At 42.3% G+C, this 17,687-nt stretch overlaps 1 protein-coding gene across 1 annotated transcript in view; it reads right to left on the bottom strand.

Annotated features, from left to right (window-relative positions):
- The window catches only part of DDAH1 (dimethylarginine dimethylaminohydrolase 1), a 95,175-nt gene that overhangs the window by 9,236 nt on the left and 68,252 nt on the right, over positions 1 to 17,687 (bottom strand). The window contains exon 4 of the mRNA XM_074961393.1: positions 17,258 to 17,377. Coding sequence (XP_074817494.1) covers positions 17,258 to 17,377 — 120 coding nt within the window. The remainder of the gene's footprint in view (positions 1 to 17,257; positions 17,378 to 17,687) is intronic.

The raw sequence follows: 17,687 nt of genomic DNA, 5'->3' as shown, positions 1-17,687 counted from the left end.
GGCAGAGGTCACCTTTCCTCTCAGCAGTGGCAGGAGCAGAGGCAGAGCCCCTAGAGTGGCCGCAAGGTGGCACTTCCAGAGCCATTAGGGGCCAGTCAGCTGTGGTGGTGGGTGTGGGGCCAGGCAGCTTCCTTCCAGGCACAAGCGGTTGCTGGATGGATTACAGCTCACTCATGTTTTCAAGCTTTTTCTTGACAACTATGAGGACTAAAAACATCTTTTCTTTAAAACTGAGATTCTGATGTCATCACATGACGATGGGAGGCAGGGTCCTAAGCACATGCCTATTATGCCTATGCCTTAATCCAGTGGTTATCAACCAGGGTATGCATACCCCAGGGGGTGTACAGAGATCTTCCAGGGGGTACATCAACTTGTCTAGATATTTGCCTAGTTTTACAGCAGGCTGCATAAAAAAAGACTAACAGAGTTTAAAAAAGAACTAGATAAAATTCATGGAGGATAAGTCCATCAATAGCTACTAGCTACGATGAACAGGGATGGTGTCCCTAGCCTCTGTTTGCCAGAAGCTGGGAACGGGTGACGGGATGGATCACGTGATGATTACCTGTACTGTTCATTCCCTCTGGGGGACCTGGCACTGGCCACTGTCGGAAGACAGGATACTGGGCTAGATGGACCTTTGGTCTGACCCAGTATGGCCATTCTTATTTTCTTAAGTAAAGCACTAGCGAAGTCAATACAAACTAAAATATCATGCAGACAATGACTTGTGTATACTGCTCTATATACTATACAATAAAGTGTAAGTACAATATTTATATTCTAATTGATTAATTTTATAATTATAATTATATGGTAAAAATAAGAAAGTCAGCATTTTCCAGTAACCGTGTGCTGTGACACTTTTGTATTTTTAGGTCCGATTTTGTAAGCAACTAATTTTTAAGTGAGGTGAAACTTGGGGTACGCAAGACAAAGACTCCTGGAAGGGGTACAGTAGTCTGGAAAGGTTGAGATCCACTGCCGGCTTAATCTGCCCCTGCCCATGGTTATTCAAACCCTACTGAGAGAGACCCAAAGCCAGAGGAGCCAGCACAGCATGCACAATCATGTTTTGAACACATGCACAATTCTACGACAAGCAGTGTCTGATTTTGGAGCCTCAGCTAAGTGGAGCTTGGGTAAAGCTTGGGAGAGTGCCACTACTCCCCTCTACCTCCCCCCACCATGCAATTCCTTCTACATCTAGATCTGCAGGCTGAAAAAAAAAATTAAATTTCATTTCATGGAAGACGCATAAGCAGTAAAAAGACCTCTTCTGTACACTCTAAACTAGGGGCGGGCAAACTTTTTGGCCCGAGGGCCACATTGGGATTGCAAAACGGAGGGCCAGCTAGGGAAGGCTGTGCCTCCCCAAACAGCCTGGCTCCCACCCCCTATCCAGCCCCTCCCACTTCCTGCCCCCTGATTGCCCCCCTCAGAACCCCCGACCCATCCAACCCACCCACACCGATCCTTGTCCCCTGACCGCCCACTCCCGGGGTCCCCTGCCCCTAAATGCTGCCTCGGGACCCCACCCCCTATTCAACCCGCCCTGCTCCCTGACTGCCCCGACCCCATCCACACCCCACTCTCCCCAGGCCCCCTGACACATCGAACCCCCCACCCCCTGACTCCTTGTCCCCTGACTGTCCCCTCCCAGCACCCCATCCCTAACTGCTACCCCAGGACCCCACCCCCCTATCCAACTCCCCCTGCTCCCTGTACCCCCTCCTGGGACCCCCCTGACACCCCACCCCCTAAACCCCCCCCTGCTCCCTGTCCTCCCCCTCCTGGGACCCCACCCCCTGTCCAACCCCTCCCCTGCTCCCTGTCTCCTGACCGCCCCCAACCCCCAAACCTCCGCGCCATCCAACCACCCCCGGGACCTCCTGCCCTTATCCAACTCCCATCCCCCCGCCCCCTTACCAGGCCGCTCAGAGCGGCAGGACAGGCTTATTGGAAAGCCTGGGAGGTGGGCAGGCACAAGCCGCACTGCCCTCACAGCGGCGTACCTACACGAAATGGGGGACAACAGGGAAGGGGCCGGGGGCTAGCCTCCTCGGCTGGGAGCTCAGGAGCCGGGCAGGACGGTCCCGCAGGCCGGATGTGGCCCACTGGCCATAGTTTGCCCACCTTTGCTCTAAACCATCCCCATATAAAACAAGAAGTCTAATGGCCTTCTAATGCAGAAAAAATACATTGATATCTTTTGGAAAAAAGAGACAAGTCATTTCATCTAATTTGTGTATCAGACACCCAATTGGAACGATCTTTTTAAAACTGCCTTATGTACCAAGATTGTAGCAGTCATGAAGTGAGTTTGTAGGAGTCTGGCTTTCTGCCCAGGAGCACTTGCATGACCAGTTATACTAGCAGCCAGGCATTTCCTGCATGCCTAGTTTTTCTGGGAATTCTCTCCAGCCTATAGAGGGTAATATTCACTGCACATTCTCTCAGCCCTTAGTCATGCTTTCCTTATATTGAAGTCATTCACATGGCCTAAAATGCCTTTTCTGTAATGTTTTACAGCATGTCCTCAGCCAAACTGAGGTAATGGGTAAGCTAAATAACCCTAAATGTGAAACAGCAATACATGTGAAGGAAAAATGTTGACGAGTTTAAGAGATACTTTAAACATGTCTGGCATCCTTTAAAACATAGTGTTGTATTAGCTCTCTTCTGGTAATAGACCCCAGTTCACTCAGACAGGCCCTTGTGCAGAGCCCCAGTGACTTCGGGGTTCTGCTCATGTAGAGCTCATTAGAGGAGTGTCACAACAGTCAGCAGAAATGTCACACCTAAAGTGCCTTAACATCCCAAGGACCCCACCGACACACACAGTATACAGTGCATACGTGTACTAAAAAGGTAGGAAAGCTGGCCAAAACTTTATCAAGCAGATGTGTTAGTCAAAAGCCTGAACACATTTCAGTTTTTTTTTATTTGTTTTTTACAGAAGCCCAAAAACCTGAAGAATAAATTTAGACAGACATTTTTGTTTTCACACACACACAGAGAGAGAGAGAGAAAGAAAGAGAGAGAGAGAGAGAGGGCGAGCGAGCGAGCACGCACGCACGCACAAAGCCACAAGTTAGGAAATGACAGAATTAAGGTTATATATCCAACTCTAAATCAGCCCCCTTGGACTCCCACTCACACAGAACACATGCGTAGAATATACGCATATACATTCATATCACATACAAAAGTCTGTGGCAGAGGAGGAAGAGTACTGGCTCTTCTGGGTCACAAGTGACCAGCCTCTTTCTTCCTGCAACCCTGTCCATCCCATGCATTAAATGAGGAAGGAACCCTGTTGAATAAATATGTGATAATAATTAAATATTGCATCATAATGCATATGGAGAATGGGTTGAATTAAGGTTGCCAGTGTAACATTAATTCTGGCATTTCCTAACTTGTCAGTGCTTGACTTTGCAGCCTCACTATTCTTTAAATGTAGGGTCTTTTTGTATGTAATTTTAATTTTTGTTTTTAAAAGAAGAATGAGAAATGGAAGTTCCATCATGTGGAATGATACTGATCTCCACAGGAGTCATCAGTAGGGATCCACAAAACACTACTTTAGCACAAGTGATAGGCCTAACTGGCAGCAGCTGCTAGCCTCTTTATAGCAAACATCAATCTAGCAGTCAGTCTACACAGTAGCAGGATGTTCGGAATCAGGATCTCTGGGTTCTTCTTTTCCTACCCGTGAACGGAGTATGGTTTAGGGGTACACACTGCACAGCCATGCACAGATTTGGAACATTTGTTATAAAATGCAGTGTAGGAAAATGGCTAATGGATTTATCATATTGGAAACCTGGGTTCTATTCCCAACTCTGCCAAAAGTGACTTTGTTTAACATCTCTGGGGGAAAGGATACTCGCCTTCCTTCTAACATAGAGCCTGAGGCCTTGTACTCAGTAATAAGGTGCCTCCATAATAATGAACAACAGAAACTGGTTGGGGAAGAGCCAAGTCTAGACCTCCTTATCTCCTCCTTGGTCCCACCCTAACTTCCCTTGGCCTAGGTCAAAGGGTATTTTGAAGTTGCTGCTTTGTCTGCATATTGTCTGGAGCTCTCTTTGTGACTCCGTGTGTCCGAAAGCATGGTCAGTGCAGACAGAATGGTCAGAAACTTTAGCAGTAGGCCTCTCATGCTCTATGGAGCATCTGGAAATGGTGATTTTCAGAGTCTTATACCTTGACCAAATTTGGATGGATTTTCATGGAAAGCAGATGGCACTTCTCTGCCCCCAGAATCATTCTCTTACCAAATTTCAAGTTTCTGATCTAAAGCACGGAGATAACAGAACTCTTCAAAAATTCTGTAGGACAATATTTAAGATGAGATGGCAAAAATACCGAACACCTTGGGAATATCTAAACTATTTTCACTGAAAGTTGCAAAAGGAATTCAAACCGAGGCAGAGAGCAAGCATGGAACATTTCCATCCAAACCATTAAAGTTTGGCAACTGAAAAGAGAAGATCATAATGGAAAAATATTGGACAACTTTAATTATACGTGTCACGATGAATTCTGTCTCAGATGATGAAAATTAAGTGATTCTTGGTGTGGATGGTAACTAACAGCCAGAGATGCAGCAAGCTCAGCAATAGGCAACAATGTCCAGGCTGGCTTGTCTGTGGACCTATGACCCTGCTTAAAGTGAAGAACCAGTTACATTAACTTGGAGGCAGCAGCAGACCTATAAACCTCTCACATGGTTAAACCATGAGAGGGGGGAAAGAGACTCTTGGCCAGTGCATTATAATAGGGGGGCGGGCAGGGGGAAGAAAAGGGAAGAGGAAAATTGTGGCCATCACCATCCTGGAAACAGTCTATGAAACAGTTTTATGAAAAGCACCGATGTCCAGACAGACTGGAAGACCTTGATTTTTAAGATTTGATCTGAAAGGCCAACACCTCCCTTCACCTCAGTGTCAGATTTCATAGTACTCCATCAATGTACCTCCAGATAACTAGCAGAGATTTGAACATGTGATTCCAAGGAGCCTAGATAGTTAAAAAAAACCGATGCCTAGAGCACTAAGCCATATCCCAGTAGGGGACATACTCATAAGACTGTTTCATTGTGGATGAGTGCTTTACAGAAGTAGTATTACTTATACCCCAAAACCATGAGCCTTTGAATCACAGCTTCTCATATTTAAAGGAATAAATTGGCATTCTAGCATGTTCATCAGTTCTCTTTCTGGATTCACACTGTTTCTAAAAACTGATAGAATGTTTTAAAGGAAATCATGCAAGATTTCCTAGTGAAGCAATAAATAAGAAGGGAAGAAACAAAGTTACCCCTTCTCCCAGCTGTGCACAGCAATCGATTGGTTGGATTAGACCTGCTTCAAACAAAGCTATCTACTGTGTTGTCCTCCACTGTACCAATCTCCACCAGTACAGAGCTAGTACGGACAGGAATGGCATGCTAGCTCCAACAGCCATTTTGACTCCAGTTTCCAACCAAATAGAGAGAGACTTCACCTGGAGTAGCAAACAGTGCTGTGAAAAATCATGGGAATGAAGTTTCAGTACAAGGGGGCTTGGGACAATGAGAGGAGGCCTGGTGCAGGGAGGAAACTGGGTCTTTTCCATGATAAGCTGCAGCAAATCCTTGGTACTTGCCCTTCCACACTGATCAAAATCCTAGTGAATAGCACAGAGGTTCTTTGAAATGCAGTGGTGAAGAATAAGGTGGAGAACAGTGGTGCCATGTACCAGGCAGGTAAAAAGATGAGGAGTGGGACCAGGAAGAGCCAGAGACCTTGCCTGGATTTCATGATGTTTCAAGAATCCCAGGATTCAGACATAGCACGAGACATGACAGCCAGGCTGTCTCAACAGGAGGAAGACGTGGTAGCCTCATATGGCATAAACTGGAGTAGAAATTCTCATTAGATGTTGAGACACCTCTTGGAGATTTGGAATAAAAATACTAAAACCCTTCAAAGACTCAGATAAGATCCCATGTGGACAGTGCCTATTGTAGTTTGGACCTCACAAAAGAATAATTTTTGGATAAACGTGTATTACAGACAAATTAGCAGAACCAAAACAGTGGGTAATATGCCAAGCATCTACTGTAGACAGGACCATAGTGAGATTGCCAAATACCAAACCATCATCTCCTACACTTAGTGTTCTTAAGAGCTAGGCTTTTGTTTTTAATTCCTATTGCATCCCTTCAGTCACGTATTCCACATTGCTCGTTTATAAAGAAGTTTGCCCTCCTGTTCATTCCATTACTAAACTTTTCCTAAGGAAAGCCTTTACATCCTCACAAATTTAATTGGTAACATCTGATGGTCATTAGCACAGCTTCAAAGCGCACCTGTGCTGCATTACCTCCTTTAAACAACCTTGTACTGAGGTCACACTGATGTGATGCCATCAGCATTATACAGGAGCTGATGCAGAAGGCAAGCACCTCTTGAGGAAGGGAAAAGGAAATGACTTAGATTTGCTGTTTTTAATAAAGGAATCTAGACGATGAACATCCTGTCTTTTGGAACAGGAACTTATGGAGAGAAGGGAAGCTGATGCCCTGAAAAAAAAGGAAAGCAAAGGAGCAGAAAAACAACAGAACAAAGTTTCCTATTTACGGAAAGCAAGGTGACAACTCCCTCAATCATTATAGCCTCTGTCTTTACTCTTACAGGCTGACAGGCTCCCTGCTCCCTGTTGGTCACAAGTGCACATTTAAAGGGGTCCCATACTGACCTCGTCTAGGACTTTAAAAAATAAGAAGTCTTGCTGTTCCCAATCATTCTGCAGGTTAATTAGTGTATGGAAGTGTATGTCCTCCTGACTACTAGATTCTACAGCAACTGGTACTTTATAATCCTTTAAAATGTATAGTCAATTACAACTAAGTAAATTCAGTCACATACACAAAGTTTAATACAACAGATAGTTCAGAAAAGACACATCTCTATATTTTAAAGAGGTTCTAAATATTGTACTGTCTTAACTACTGGTGATTTTTTTTTTTTAAAGTAGTGTGCATTCTGATACACAATGAGAGCCCAACGCTATGAGATGCTGAGTGCCCACACTTCCCAAAGCAGTGGGACACCAAGAGAAGTTGAAGATGCACAGTACCTTGTAAGATCAGGCCCAGAGTCAATAACTATAAGCTAAAGGAAAGTCTTTGAGAAAAATCAGGCTGAATTCACAAAATTCTATCAGCAAGGTTTAGAACAGCAGATGTCTCATGGAACTATTTTTTCCCAGTTATATTCCGAAGCAGATCATCTGTTGTTCTCTCTGTTTCACTAAGCTCATTCTTCAATGCTACATTTACACAAAAGTCAGCATTCATCTGCACTTGCTGCTTATTCCCTACCTGAAGTCATCCTCTTTGGGCTGTTAATATTTGTGATCATTTCCACAGCAACCCACTGCAATATCGTAAATAGAGAATTATGACTTCATGTGGGGAATAAGAGGAGGCATAAGTGATTAATGCTCAAGGAATAAGAGGCGCTGGTTTTTTTACACAAACATCTTTATTACTAAAAATAAGAGACTAGAAAGACAGTATTAGAAGATTTTTATCTAAAATAAAATTGTTCTTAATATTTTCCAGGAGGTATTGGCTATTCTAGCAGAATACAGAAGTATTAAGTTGCCACTTGGGGGCCCTGTTCTGCAGGCACTTACATAACTCATAGCTAGGAATTTCTTAGTATTTACACAGTTGAGTGTAACTCTGCTATGGTGGTTGATAACAGTATTCTGCTTTTCAATAATGGCATGTTGCAGAAGCCCTAGCAGCTACACAGGAGATGTGCACCTAATATAAACGAAAGACAGTAAATCATAAGAAATAGGGAAATTTTGTCAATGTTATAACAATTTACTCCAAAGTCTATGAAAGCACTACTCTGAAATCTTGGCTTTGAATAAAGACCAAGCATCAAGTTGCTTGGAACAGACTTTTCTCTCTACTTCCTTCCTTATGTGAGGTTTTAGCAAGCCTCTCCTGACCGGTATCAGAACTGTGCACTGAGCTGCATTTGTAATAGCATTCTTGAACAGGAGTTAAGATGATGAATGATCAATCCCATTCCCATGTACCAGTGAAGTTACAGAATGGGAGAGTCGGAATTAGACAAGCTAAAGATGTTATGAGCATCTTGTATTTAGGAAGGAAAGAGTTCTTCCAGAGTTCTTCCAATTCCACTACCACATATTCTAATACATTCAGATTCTAGGTTATATTCCTGGTTACCAAGAATTAGTTCTGAAGCACAGAGGTCAGTTGTTCCACATTCATTCTGAGTCCCTTTAGGGAAGAAACAAACAGTTACAGGCTCAACTGCATTAAATCGTTGGCAGTCTCATCTTTGCAACAGTTTAGCATCTCCACACGGCAATCCTGTTCATAACAGACATTTTGTCACGTCCACAAACTACACAATCAAGGTTGCACCAGTGCGTTCTTGACTCCTGAAACGCTTGTTCTCTATAGTGCTCAGCACAATTGCTGAGAACGACTTAGGTAAAATTCCAAAATGGCTGCCCATACTTATGGAACCATTTACAAAGTTTTTCAGCTTTTGGATAGTTTTGTGCAAATTTCACAAATTCCCCAGGTCCAGTTTGCATCACCCCCATTCCCAGCATGAACCCCAGCAAGATCTCATCATGGAGGCAATATGACAGCTCTTTACACTGGTAGTTAATTTCATAAGAGAATGGATGGAGTGGGAAAACTTAATACAGTGAGTAGAACCCCAGACTGCCAGCACAGGGCATTGGACACTGCTCCAGGAGGAGAAGTGTGTCAAGTGGTTTGACATCAGTGTTTGCTTTACCAGCCTTACGATAACAAACCTTGCCCATGTAAAGTGTCTATTTTGGATCAGGACCCAGTTCACCGAGTGGTGGCATGACGCAGTACCAGGAGCTTGACGTAAATGACTTGAGAATGATACCTTTTACTAACTCTATGTAGACTTTGGCCTGATGCTACAGAGTCTATACAGAGGGCAGCCTAAATCCCTGTGGACAAGAACATCGCTATTGGAGGTTGCCAAAAAATACAGTAGGACCATTTGCTGGCATATGTTTGACATTGCCAAGGCTATGATTGGGAGCACTTTGTGTAGCAATGAACTCGTAAGGAACTGCCAGCAAGTGTCCAAAAAGAGAGCAGAAAGGGCTTGAACACAAGTGAGTTTCCCTCTGCCACTGGAACTCCACCAATAAAACTCACTTAGTCTCTGCCCATCACAGAAAGCACAGAAGTATGTCATATGGGAAGGCTGCTATTTCACTGTGATGCAGTCCTGCAGAGTTACGGATCCTCTAAGCCAAGGGTTCTGAACCTGGGGGTCCGCAGACCATGTCTAAGCGGTCCATGAAAGACTTAAGACTGAAACCTGACTGAACAGAATTCAACTATACATACAGACAACAGATTTCCAGAGGGGTCCGCATCTCCATTTGAAAATTTTTAAGGGGTCTTTAAATGAAAAAAGGTTGAAAACCACTGCTCTAGCCTACCTACAGATTTGCTGGTTGGCTAGGCAAACTGAACACACACAGCTTTCTCAGAATTTTGGCATGTCTGAGAAGGGAGCGAAAGGAGCACATAAAAGGAATTAACTATGCCTCTGTTTCTGCATTGATCCTGCCTAGCAATTGTTCCAATGGCTAATGAGATCTTCACTGGATTACATCAGCCAAGTGTCAATTCAACTATTGCCTCAGCAAGACTCAGCTGATTGTTAAATGTGTGTCTGAGAGAGCAAAAACACCAAGATAATACTCCTTACACCTCAATGCCAAGGCACACACTAGCAAAGGGCCTGAATCAGCACCATTGAAGGCAAGTTCTCATTGACCTCAGTAGCAAAGGATCAGGCTCAAAAGACACAGGGAAGAGTGTGGATGGGGGGCGGATGGGCAGGCAGGGGCAATATATAGGGTGAAATCCTGGCCCCCCTGAAGGGGCAAAAGACCTTGCTTTTCCTTTCTTGATCCCCTTGACAGCTACAGCACATACTCAATATACATACTATAAAACAGGATTGACAGAAAGGAGGAAAGAAATGCATGCTGAAAATAGTGCAGGACAGAGCAAGAGGAGGCTAATACTTTAGCTGCGGGAGACTTCAGGCAATGACAGGTTTTGCAGTTAATTTCTACCATTCCTTTTTCATTCAATTTCTTACAGTCTCACTTTCCAATTGTAGCCCAAATAACCATGTTCTATTTTACAGAGCCTGAAGATGATCTTGTGGTCAAAATGTCACTTCTGATTTATTGTCTGCTTCGAGCATGTGTTTTATTATCCTAAAGCCTATACAGCCATTTCATAGCTCACATGCAGCACTACACACAGGCAGCACTATGGTTATGATAAATTATAGTATGCACCACTCAGATGGTTTAATTAATTTTTAAAAGTTGCCAAAATACATGTTTTACTATACAAAAACCAGAAAAAGATACTGTCCCTCCAACAAGATTGTTGCTAGAGGTATAAAGCATCCAGTATGAAGTGGAAGCATAGCACAGCTCAAAAGATCACTTTCCAACTAACAAAAAATAAGCCATTTTATTTGCTTACCTTCGCATCCTTAACTCAAATGAAACCAATTGCACTGCCACAGATGCTCAAACACAGCTCAATCATTTTGCTTGCAGGATTGGATTTCGAGAGTGAAAAAGAGTGGTTTAGAAAGCAAACCATCAAGATAAAGAAATGACATTCAGGGCTGTCATAGCTAGGCACTTAAATAGGAGCCTAGGGGACTACATTGCCCTTCACCAATATGGATACAAGAGGAGTAGTGGATTGATTGCGCTATGCGGTGCCATGTATCAGATGGAATAAGCTAGCCTTTAAAAACCTTTTAGCTCTGGGTGTCAGTAACCTACGAAGACCACAGTGGCAACTTTAATTGCAAGACTGAAGGAAGGATATTCTAGGTAGAGCTGGTAATAATGCCTATAGCTAAATTGGCCTAACACTTAGTTATAAGCCCCCCTTTTCACATAGGTGCTGGAACTGGGGATGCTGGGGGTGTGGCAAAACCCCCTGGCTTGAAGTGGTTTCCATTATATACAGAATTTACAGTTTTGTTCAATGGCTCTCTGCAACCCCATTATACAAATTGTTCTAGCACCCCTGCCTTTTCAGTTGTTTGTAACTTTGCCAAACATTAACCATTTAGACAGAACACGCCATGCTTGTTTTTTGCCTCAGAGTGAATATTTATTTTAAAAAGTTTCAATGAAAACATTTTGGCCATTTCTGAGAAATAGGTTAAACTTTTTTCAAAACATTTCTCGGACTATCTTTAGTGCCCCCATATTCTGGAGGAACAATTTGAAAGTTGGCAAAGGGCTGGTGCTCGAGTCAAAGAGGTGCTTTTTACTGATGAAAATTCAACAAGATTTGGCAAAATTAAAAGCCTTTTAAAATTTCTATTTGCCTACGTTCAGAACTTTTTAGAAACTTACTGCTAAAGTCTCACCTATACTGAGCATAGTCTGAGCCCCGCACATAGCCTGAGCTCAGGATGGGTCACAGCAGGAACCCTACCACTCTTGTGAAACCCACATACCTCCTGGGAGTGGTATTCTGTCCTGGCTAGTGGCATCGAGACCACTTAGAGAGAGATGATGAGTGCTCTACAGCCTTCGGTAACAGCCAGTTGGCTTTTAGCTCATGCTGCAGAAGCTCATGCACTAAGCTCCAGAGGTCCCGGGTTCGATCCAGTCTGCCAACAACCAGGGTCTATCAGCATTACACTAGCATGGTGAATGTAGTGGTGGGTTAGAAGCCAAGAGTTCTAGTCTTGGGTCTTCTCCTTACTGAGTATTAATAATTCTTTGCAGAGACCTTATTGAGCAAGGCGTCAGACCCTTACCTTTAAGAGGGAAGCAAATACACTTTCCGCACATTTTACATGACACCAAAGGGATGGTCACCTCTAGTGTGGCTGGGAATGGAACCCAGGTCTCTAATCTGACTAGGTTTGGCGGAATTCAATTTTTAATTTCAATGGACAATATTGACGTTTATTTTTAAGACTTTCTACTTTTATCAATATAAATTCTCAGCTGTGGGGAGCTATGGGTCGTAAGACAGTTATTTCATGATAGATATTGAGATTCAAAATGGTAAAGCTTTATAACTGTTAAAACACAAATTGCCAACGTCACATATCAAAACACACAGAGTAAATATTCTTAAATCAGACTAATAAGCTCGAGCTGCATTTTTTAAAACGTTTCCTAACTGTAAATTTCTATTATTGATGGAAATATTTTTTCATCAGTTTGTGTGGGTACAGTGAAAGAGATTTACCGACATTAACTGATGAAAATCTAATTCTTCCAAGCCTAATTATGACGGACACAAATTTCATCCACTTAGCCACACTGGCTTTCAGAATGAACATGCCAAATCTAAGCAGGTGGCTGGTTAAAGTCTTTACTACTACAGTATGCTCTCCTTCAGAGACTGCTCTCAAACCCAGGAATCCTGACTCCCAATATTCCACAATGTTGATAAAATGTGTTTCATATCCCTCTCTAATCATTGGTCCATACAGAATAACAGTCTACTACTGCTATCTGTTGGTAGATGTCTGTATTGTGGATCTGGAAGTTCTGGGGTCAGATCCTGCTGATGACTCAAAGAGAGTCAACATGTTTCCATAGGATATTTCTGGTTTTTCAGTCTGTTAATTAAAAACCTAGGAATCCACATTAAAAAAAAACCAAACCTATATAAAAGGAGTGTGCAAGTTGGAAAGTCAGGCAACTCGCAAGTTAGAAATTCTAGAAGTAAGGTTTCTCTAGAATCTTAATTTGGCTTTCTTCTGCATACGGATGATGATATGCTATCACTGACTACTTGTTCCACAGGAACACTGTCTCACCCAGTGCACAGGCTGGACAGTGAAGGAGACAGAGGGTTGTAAGATGAGGATGTTGTGTGTTAAAGCACAGGGCTGGAACCCAGGAGGCTTGCATTCTACTTCTGGGTATGCCACAGATCACCTATGTGATGAGGGCAATACTGTTATGATGCACAAGGGGACAGAACCCTTCGGTGCCTGATTTTGTAAACTTAACTTTCTTTTAACTGTTTTTTTGTATGTAACTACATAGCATCCTGGAAAGGCGAGACTGAACTCAGATATTCCTGTTTCAAAATCACTACATTTATTATTTATCAACAATAAATGACTTGAATAAATAATACCCAATTTGTTAGTTGCAAGCACTAGGACCAATTCATTCAGTACTTTAGGCCAAAATTTTTACAGAGAGACTCCCCCACCCCTTGGTGCAGAGCTTGGTGATAAACTTTCAGACATTCTGCAAAAAATAAAATAAAATAAAATAAAATTCCTTGGCTTTTTGAAAAAGAGTTTGATGGGTATTTACTTAGATATGGGCAGTTCTTTATATGATTCTATTGTATATTCTTATTTATGGGATAGGTGCTCAGGGTATACTTTTTTGGGGTTTTGTTTTAAAATAAATTTGGTGAAATAAATCCACATTTAAGCAGCTAACCAAGGGCCTGATCCTAAAATGCGCTCACTGCTTCTGTGAGGTGCTGAGCACCCTCAGCTTCCAATGGCACTTCCATGGAAAATTACCTTCCAGGGCCTGATCCAAAGCCCACTGAAGTAAATGGAAAATCTTCATTTATTCCAATTAACTTTGGGTCCATCCACAGCACCCTGCAGGACTTGCTTCAAAGGCGGCCTGGTTTTCAGATGTGCTGAGCGCTCATGACTCCTACTGAAGTCAACAGGAGCTACAACTCCCATTGAAGTAACACTGGGAATTGGGCCCTTGAAACCTCAGAGGGATTCAGCACCTTTCAGGATAGTATCCTTAATTCAGGTGTCTCTAACAGGACCGAGTTGCCTAACAACTTCAGGACCTAGGTTTGAAAACTTTTCCCTTAGTTCAGATGTTTTCAGTTCAACTTAAGTTTGCGGCAATGATTATTTAAGCTGCACACAAGTAACATTTTGTCCTATGAAACACTGAGTTTTCTTATCAGCAATACTTGTACGAACTTCTTTATGTCCCAATCCTTTAGGAGTATATTCTAACCTTGGTTAATGGAGTGGAGTTACATGTGCATATGTCTCATTAACGCTGACCCTTATACAGAGATGTATATACTTCTAAATCTCGAATACCAAAAAAACACCATGCAAACCAACATGGTCAACAATTTAAAAAGGTATTTTTCAGTGTTTGTTTTTTTGTTTTTTTTTAATGTTCGGTTACCTTGCTAGTACCCTCTAAAAAGCTTGACAATGCATCATCCTTTCTTATTAGGAATGCTCTGCATTTTGCTGTATCTGAACTGCTCGTAATATTTACACGGCTGGTACTTTACAACCTCAATTTATTTATCCTCTTATCCACAAATATATTTTGGCTTCAATAGCTAAATTGATGCACTGCAATATGATTAGCAGAGCTGTGCAAATGGCTTTAATCAAACTGAAGAGCACTCAAATTAGTCTTGGCTTGAGTCAGAAAACAGTACTGTGCTTGAATTTTGTTAGTGTTTATAAATGGTGCAAAGAAGTATTTTATTGTGGCTGAGTATCTGCACGATTTATCAGGCTGCTGCTTGTGATGCCTTTGGAGTTTGAGCCTGATTATTTGGGACAGGGCATACAGATCAACTCACACTGGGGAATTTACACAGCACTTCATGTAGGCTAGACTGTCTGGGATACAGAATCAGGAGTGTCAATGCACTGCAACCGAAGCCATTTTCATTTGGTTTCACAGAAAGCGAAAGGGGGTGTGGAGCTGCAGGTAGGTGTGGACTGTTATTAGCAGTCACTACTCGTAGCTAAAAAATATCATTTTTAAGTTAAACAGAACATGTCCTAATAGGCCTGCGTCCAGTCGTTCAGCCTGAGGGCCAAATACATTATTTCACATTGATACCAGTTTTGCATGTTTTTTTCCTGTTCCATGTGACATTTTATGCAAACAAAGAAGAATTTGCTTAAAAGCATGAACTTAGGCTTGCAGTCACACCCCCTGCTCGGAGTGATAGCAGGGCGTAGGTCCCAGAGGTTCCCAGATTTGGCACCTCAGGCTAAGGTAGGTAGGTAGGTAGGCGGGTGTGTGTGTGGGATGGGGGAGTCTGAATGGGAAGCTGCGTGGTTGTTGGGTGAGCAGATGTTGGTATTGCTGGGGTTAAGGGGCACCTGGAGCTCCTGAGAGTCTCTCAGGCCCTGATCCTGCAAAGACTTAGAACATGGCACAACTCTGAAATAATCATGGTTCCTACCCCAAAGAGCTTACAGTCCATAGCTCTGAACCAGAGACTTATGCACCTGTTTAACTTTATGCATGAGTGCCATCGAAGCTAAGCAGTCTTTGCATAATCAGAGCCCTAGACTGTAAACTCTTTGGGATAGGAGCTATGTTTATCTCAGAGTTGCTCCATCTTCTGGCCAGCACAATAGGGCCCTGATCCTGATCAGAAGCCTCTGGCACTATCACTGTCACTACATAAATATTCTTTAATTTTCAAAATAAGTTTTATGGTTATAATAAATAATAATAATAATATATACAAAAACCTTATATATCTAAAACAATAAGCCACATTTTAATCAGAGAAAGATTAAGATTTCTTTACTAATACAATTAAACAAAGAGAATCTCTTTCACCTTCCTGTTCCTCCCCAAAAGGCGAGACAGAGCTGAGTTACAACATTTTGTAATTGCACGGGTTAGTAACAATCACCACATTACTCTCAAACGGGAAGTAGATTTTTTAGTACTGACAAGCAAAGCCTGGATTCATTATTTGCAAGAGAACCAGTACAATAATAGGCTGTACATTTGGGAACACACTGGCTACTGTTACTGAACAAAATGAACCTTTTGGTGACCTTGAAAAGTCATTCCTGATAAGGAAGAAGAATGAGAAACGCTGTCAGATGCCCATTTAGCTACAATTCTTTTGAACATGACTTGACTGTACATATAAATGTCACATTAAAAAGGGGGGGAGGGGAGAGCTGTTAGTGCTTTAGTCTACTCTAGACAGAAGACAAAAGACCTTTTAATGTCCAGCTTGTGATGGAGAGCCTCCCTAGGGTGGGCACTGGAGTCTCAGGATGATAATTGCATAAGGAGTTCATGTGGAAGACTTTGACACTCTCTGGAGGTGAAACTAGCCACCTTACTCTTCTGGCAGTGGGTTCATCCTAGATCTTGGACTTCACTTTACTCTATGATAGCAAGGCAGAATCAGCAATAAATGTTCACGTTAAAAACTTCAAGGCAGAAGGCTTTTTCAGGTTGGTAAGAGTTACTAGTGTCCCCTTTGAGAAAAGGGGCCAGAAATCCAACACTGTCCCTTCTCTCGGGTATTTGGTTTAGCACATTTGCCTGTTTCCTGCTCCTACTGTACTCTGCCCATATCCTAAAGCTACATGTCAGCACAATGTGGAATTATTGAAAGTAGAGCCTGTATCTTCCCTTTCCCTTCAACCCGTCTTCCTTATTTTCTTCATCTCACACCTCCTGGAGAGGGCTGCATGCTCCCAGCTATTCAACTTTCTCTCTTCCATCTCAGAAACTTCACCATCCTCCTTGTTATTTCAGCTCACATCCTTGGGGTTATTTTCCATTCCTCCTTAACCTTCTCTCCTCACATCCAAGCTCTCAATCCTTTTACTTCTCCCCCTGACATTTCTAAAATCTACCCAGTCTTCTCTCCAATTGCTTCCATGTTCCCGCTTAAAAAAAGAAAAAAAAAAAAAAAAAAGAAATCTTATCCTACTGCTCTGACCATATTCACTCCTTCCTCAAATCCTTTCACTGAATTTTATGCATCAAGAGATAAGAATCCAAAGTTAATGAACCTAGACAACTCTTTCCCTGCCTAAGTCTCAACCTTCATTTCCACTTATTCCCCATCCTATGCAACAAACGAACAAAATACATCCCCTATCACCAGATCAAGCTTGTAGAAACTCTGGAAGCTACTTTAGATAATTAAAACTAGATTAGCATAAAACTTTCCCTACGTAATTAATGAATAATATTCCCTGCATTTTGCTCATGTGGGATTCTCTGAGGTGTATTTATTTCCCTCTTGTACTGACACTACATCTATTTTAAACTCAGGTGTTCTTGTCTTAAGATAAAAGTAAAATTAGTCACCTATCTCGGGTCATTTTCCTATGCATTTTACCTTGAGGGCTTTTTGTGCAGCTTCAGTCGAACCAATGGCAATCAGGTTTGGTCCAGCCATGCTACAAAAACTCTTCAGATGCAAAGAGTCATAAACAGGGACTGTGGAGACAGCATAATCCTATGTAGAAATGAAGAAGGTGCACAGTAAATACTTTAAATCAGTACCAGTTCCATAACTGCACTGAGTAATCCAATGACACATTTTAGCTCCTCCGTAAATAAACTCATCTGCAGGTCCTGAGGTAAACTGGCTACAGTCAACTGTGACATGCCCCTCTGGGCTGTCTTGTGCATCAAGAAAAAATACAGAACTACTGCAGTTTTCACTACTTGTGCACCTGAAAATAAATCTGTTAAATGTTTAAATATTACTTATATAAAAACCTGTCAGGAACCCAAGTGAAAACACGTTCATGCATATTGTTGAG

This window comes from Natator depressus, chromosome 8 (genome assembly GCF_965152275.1).
Source record: "Natator depressus isolate rNatDep1 chromosome 8, rNatDep2.hap1, whole genome shotgun sequence".
Lineage (NCBI taxonomy): Eukaryota > Metazoa > Chordata > Testudines > Cheloniidae > Natator > Natator depressus.
Note: the sequence above shows the minus strand (reverse complement) of the source record. Positions and strands in the feature narration are given on the sequence as shown.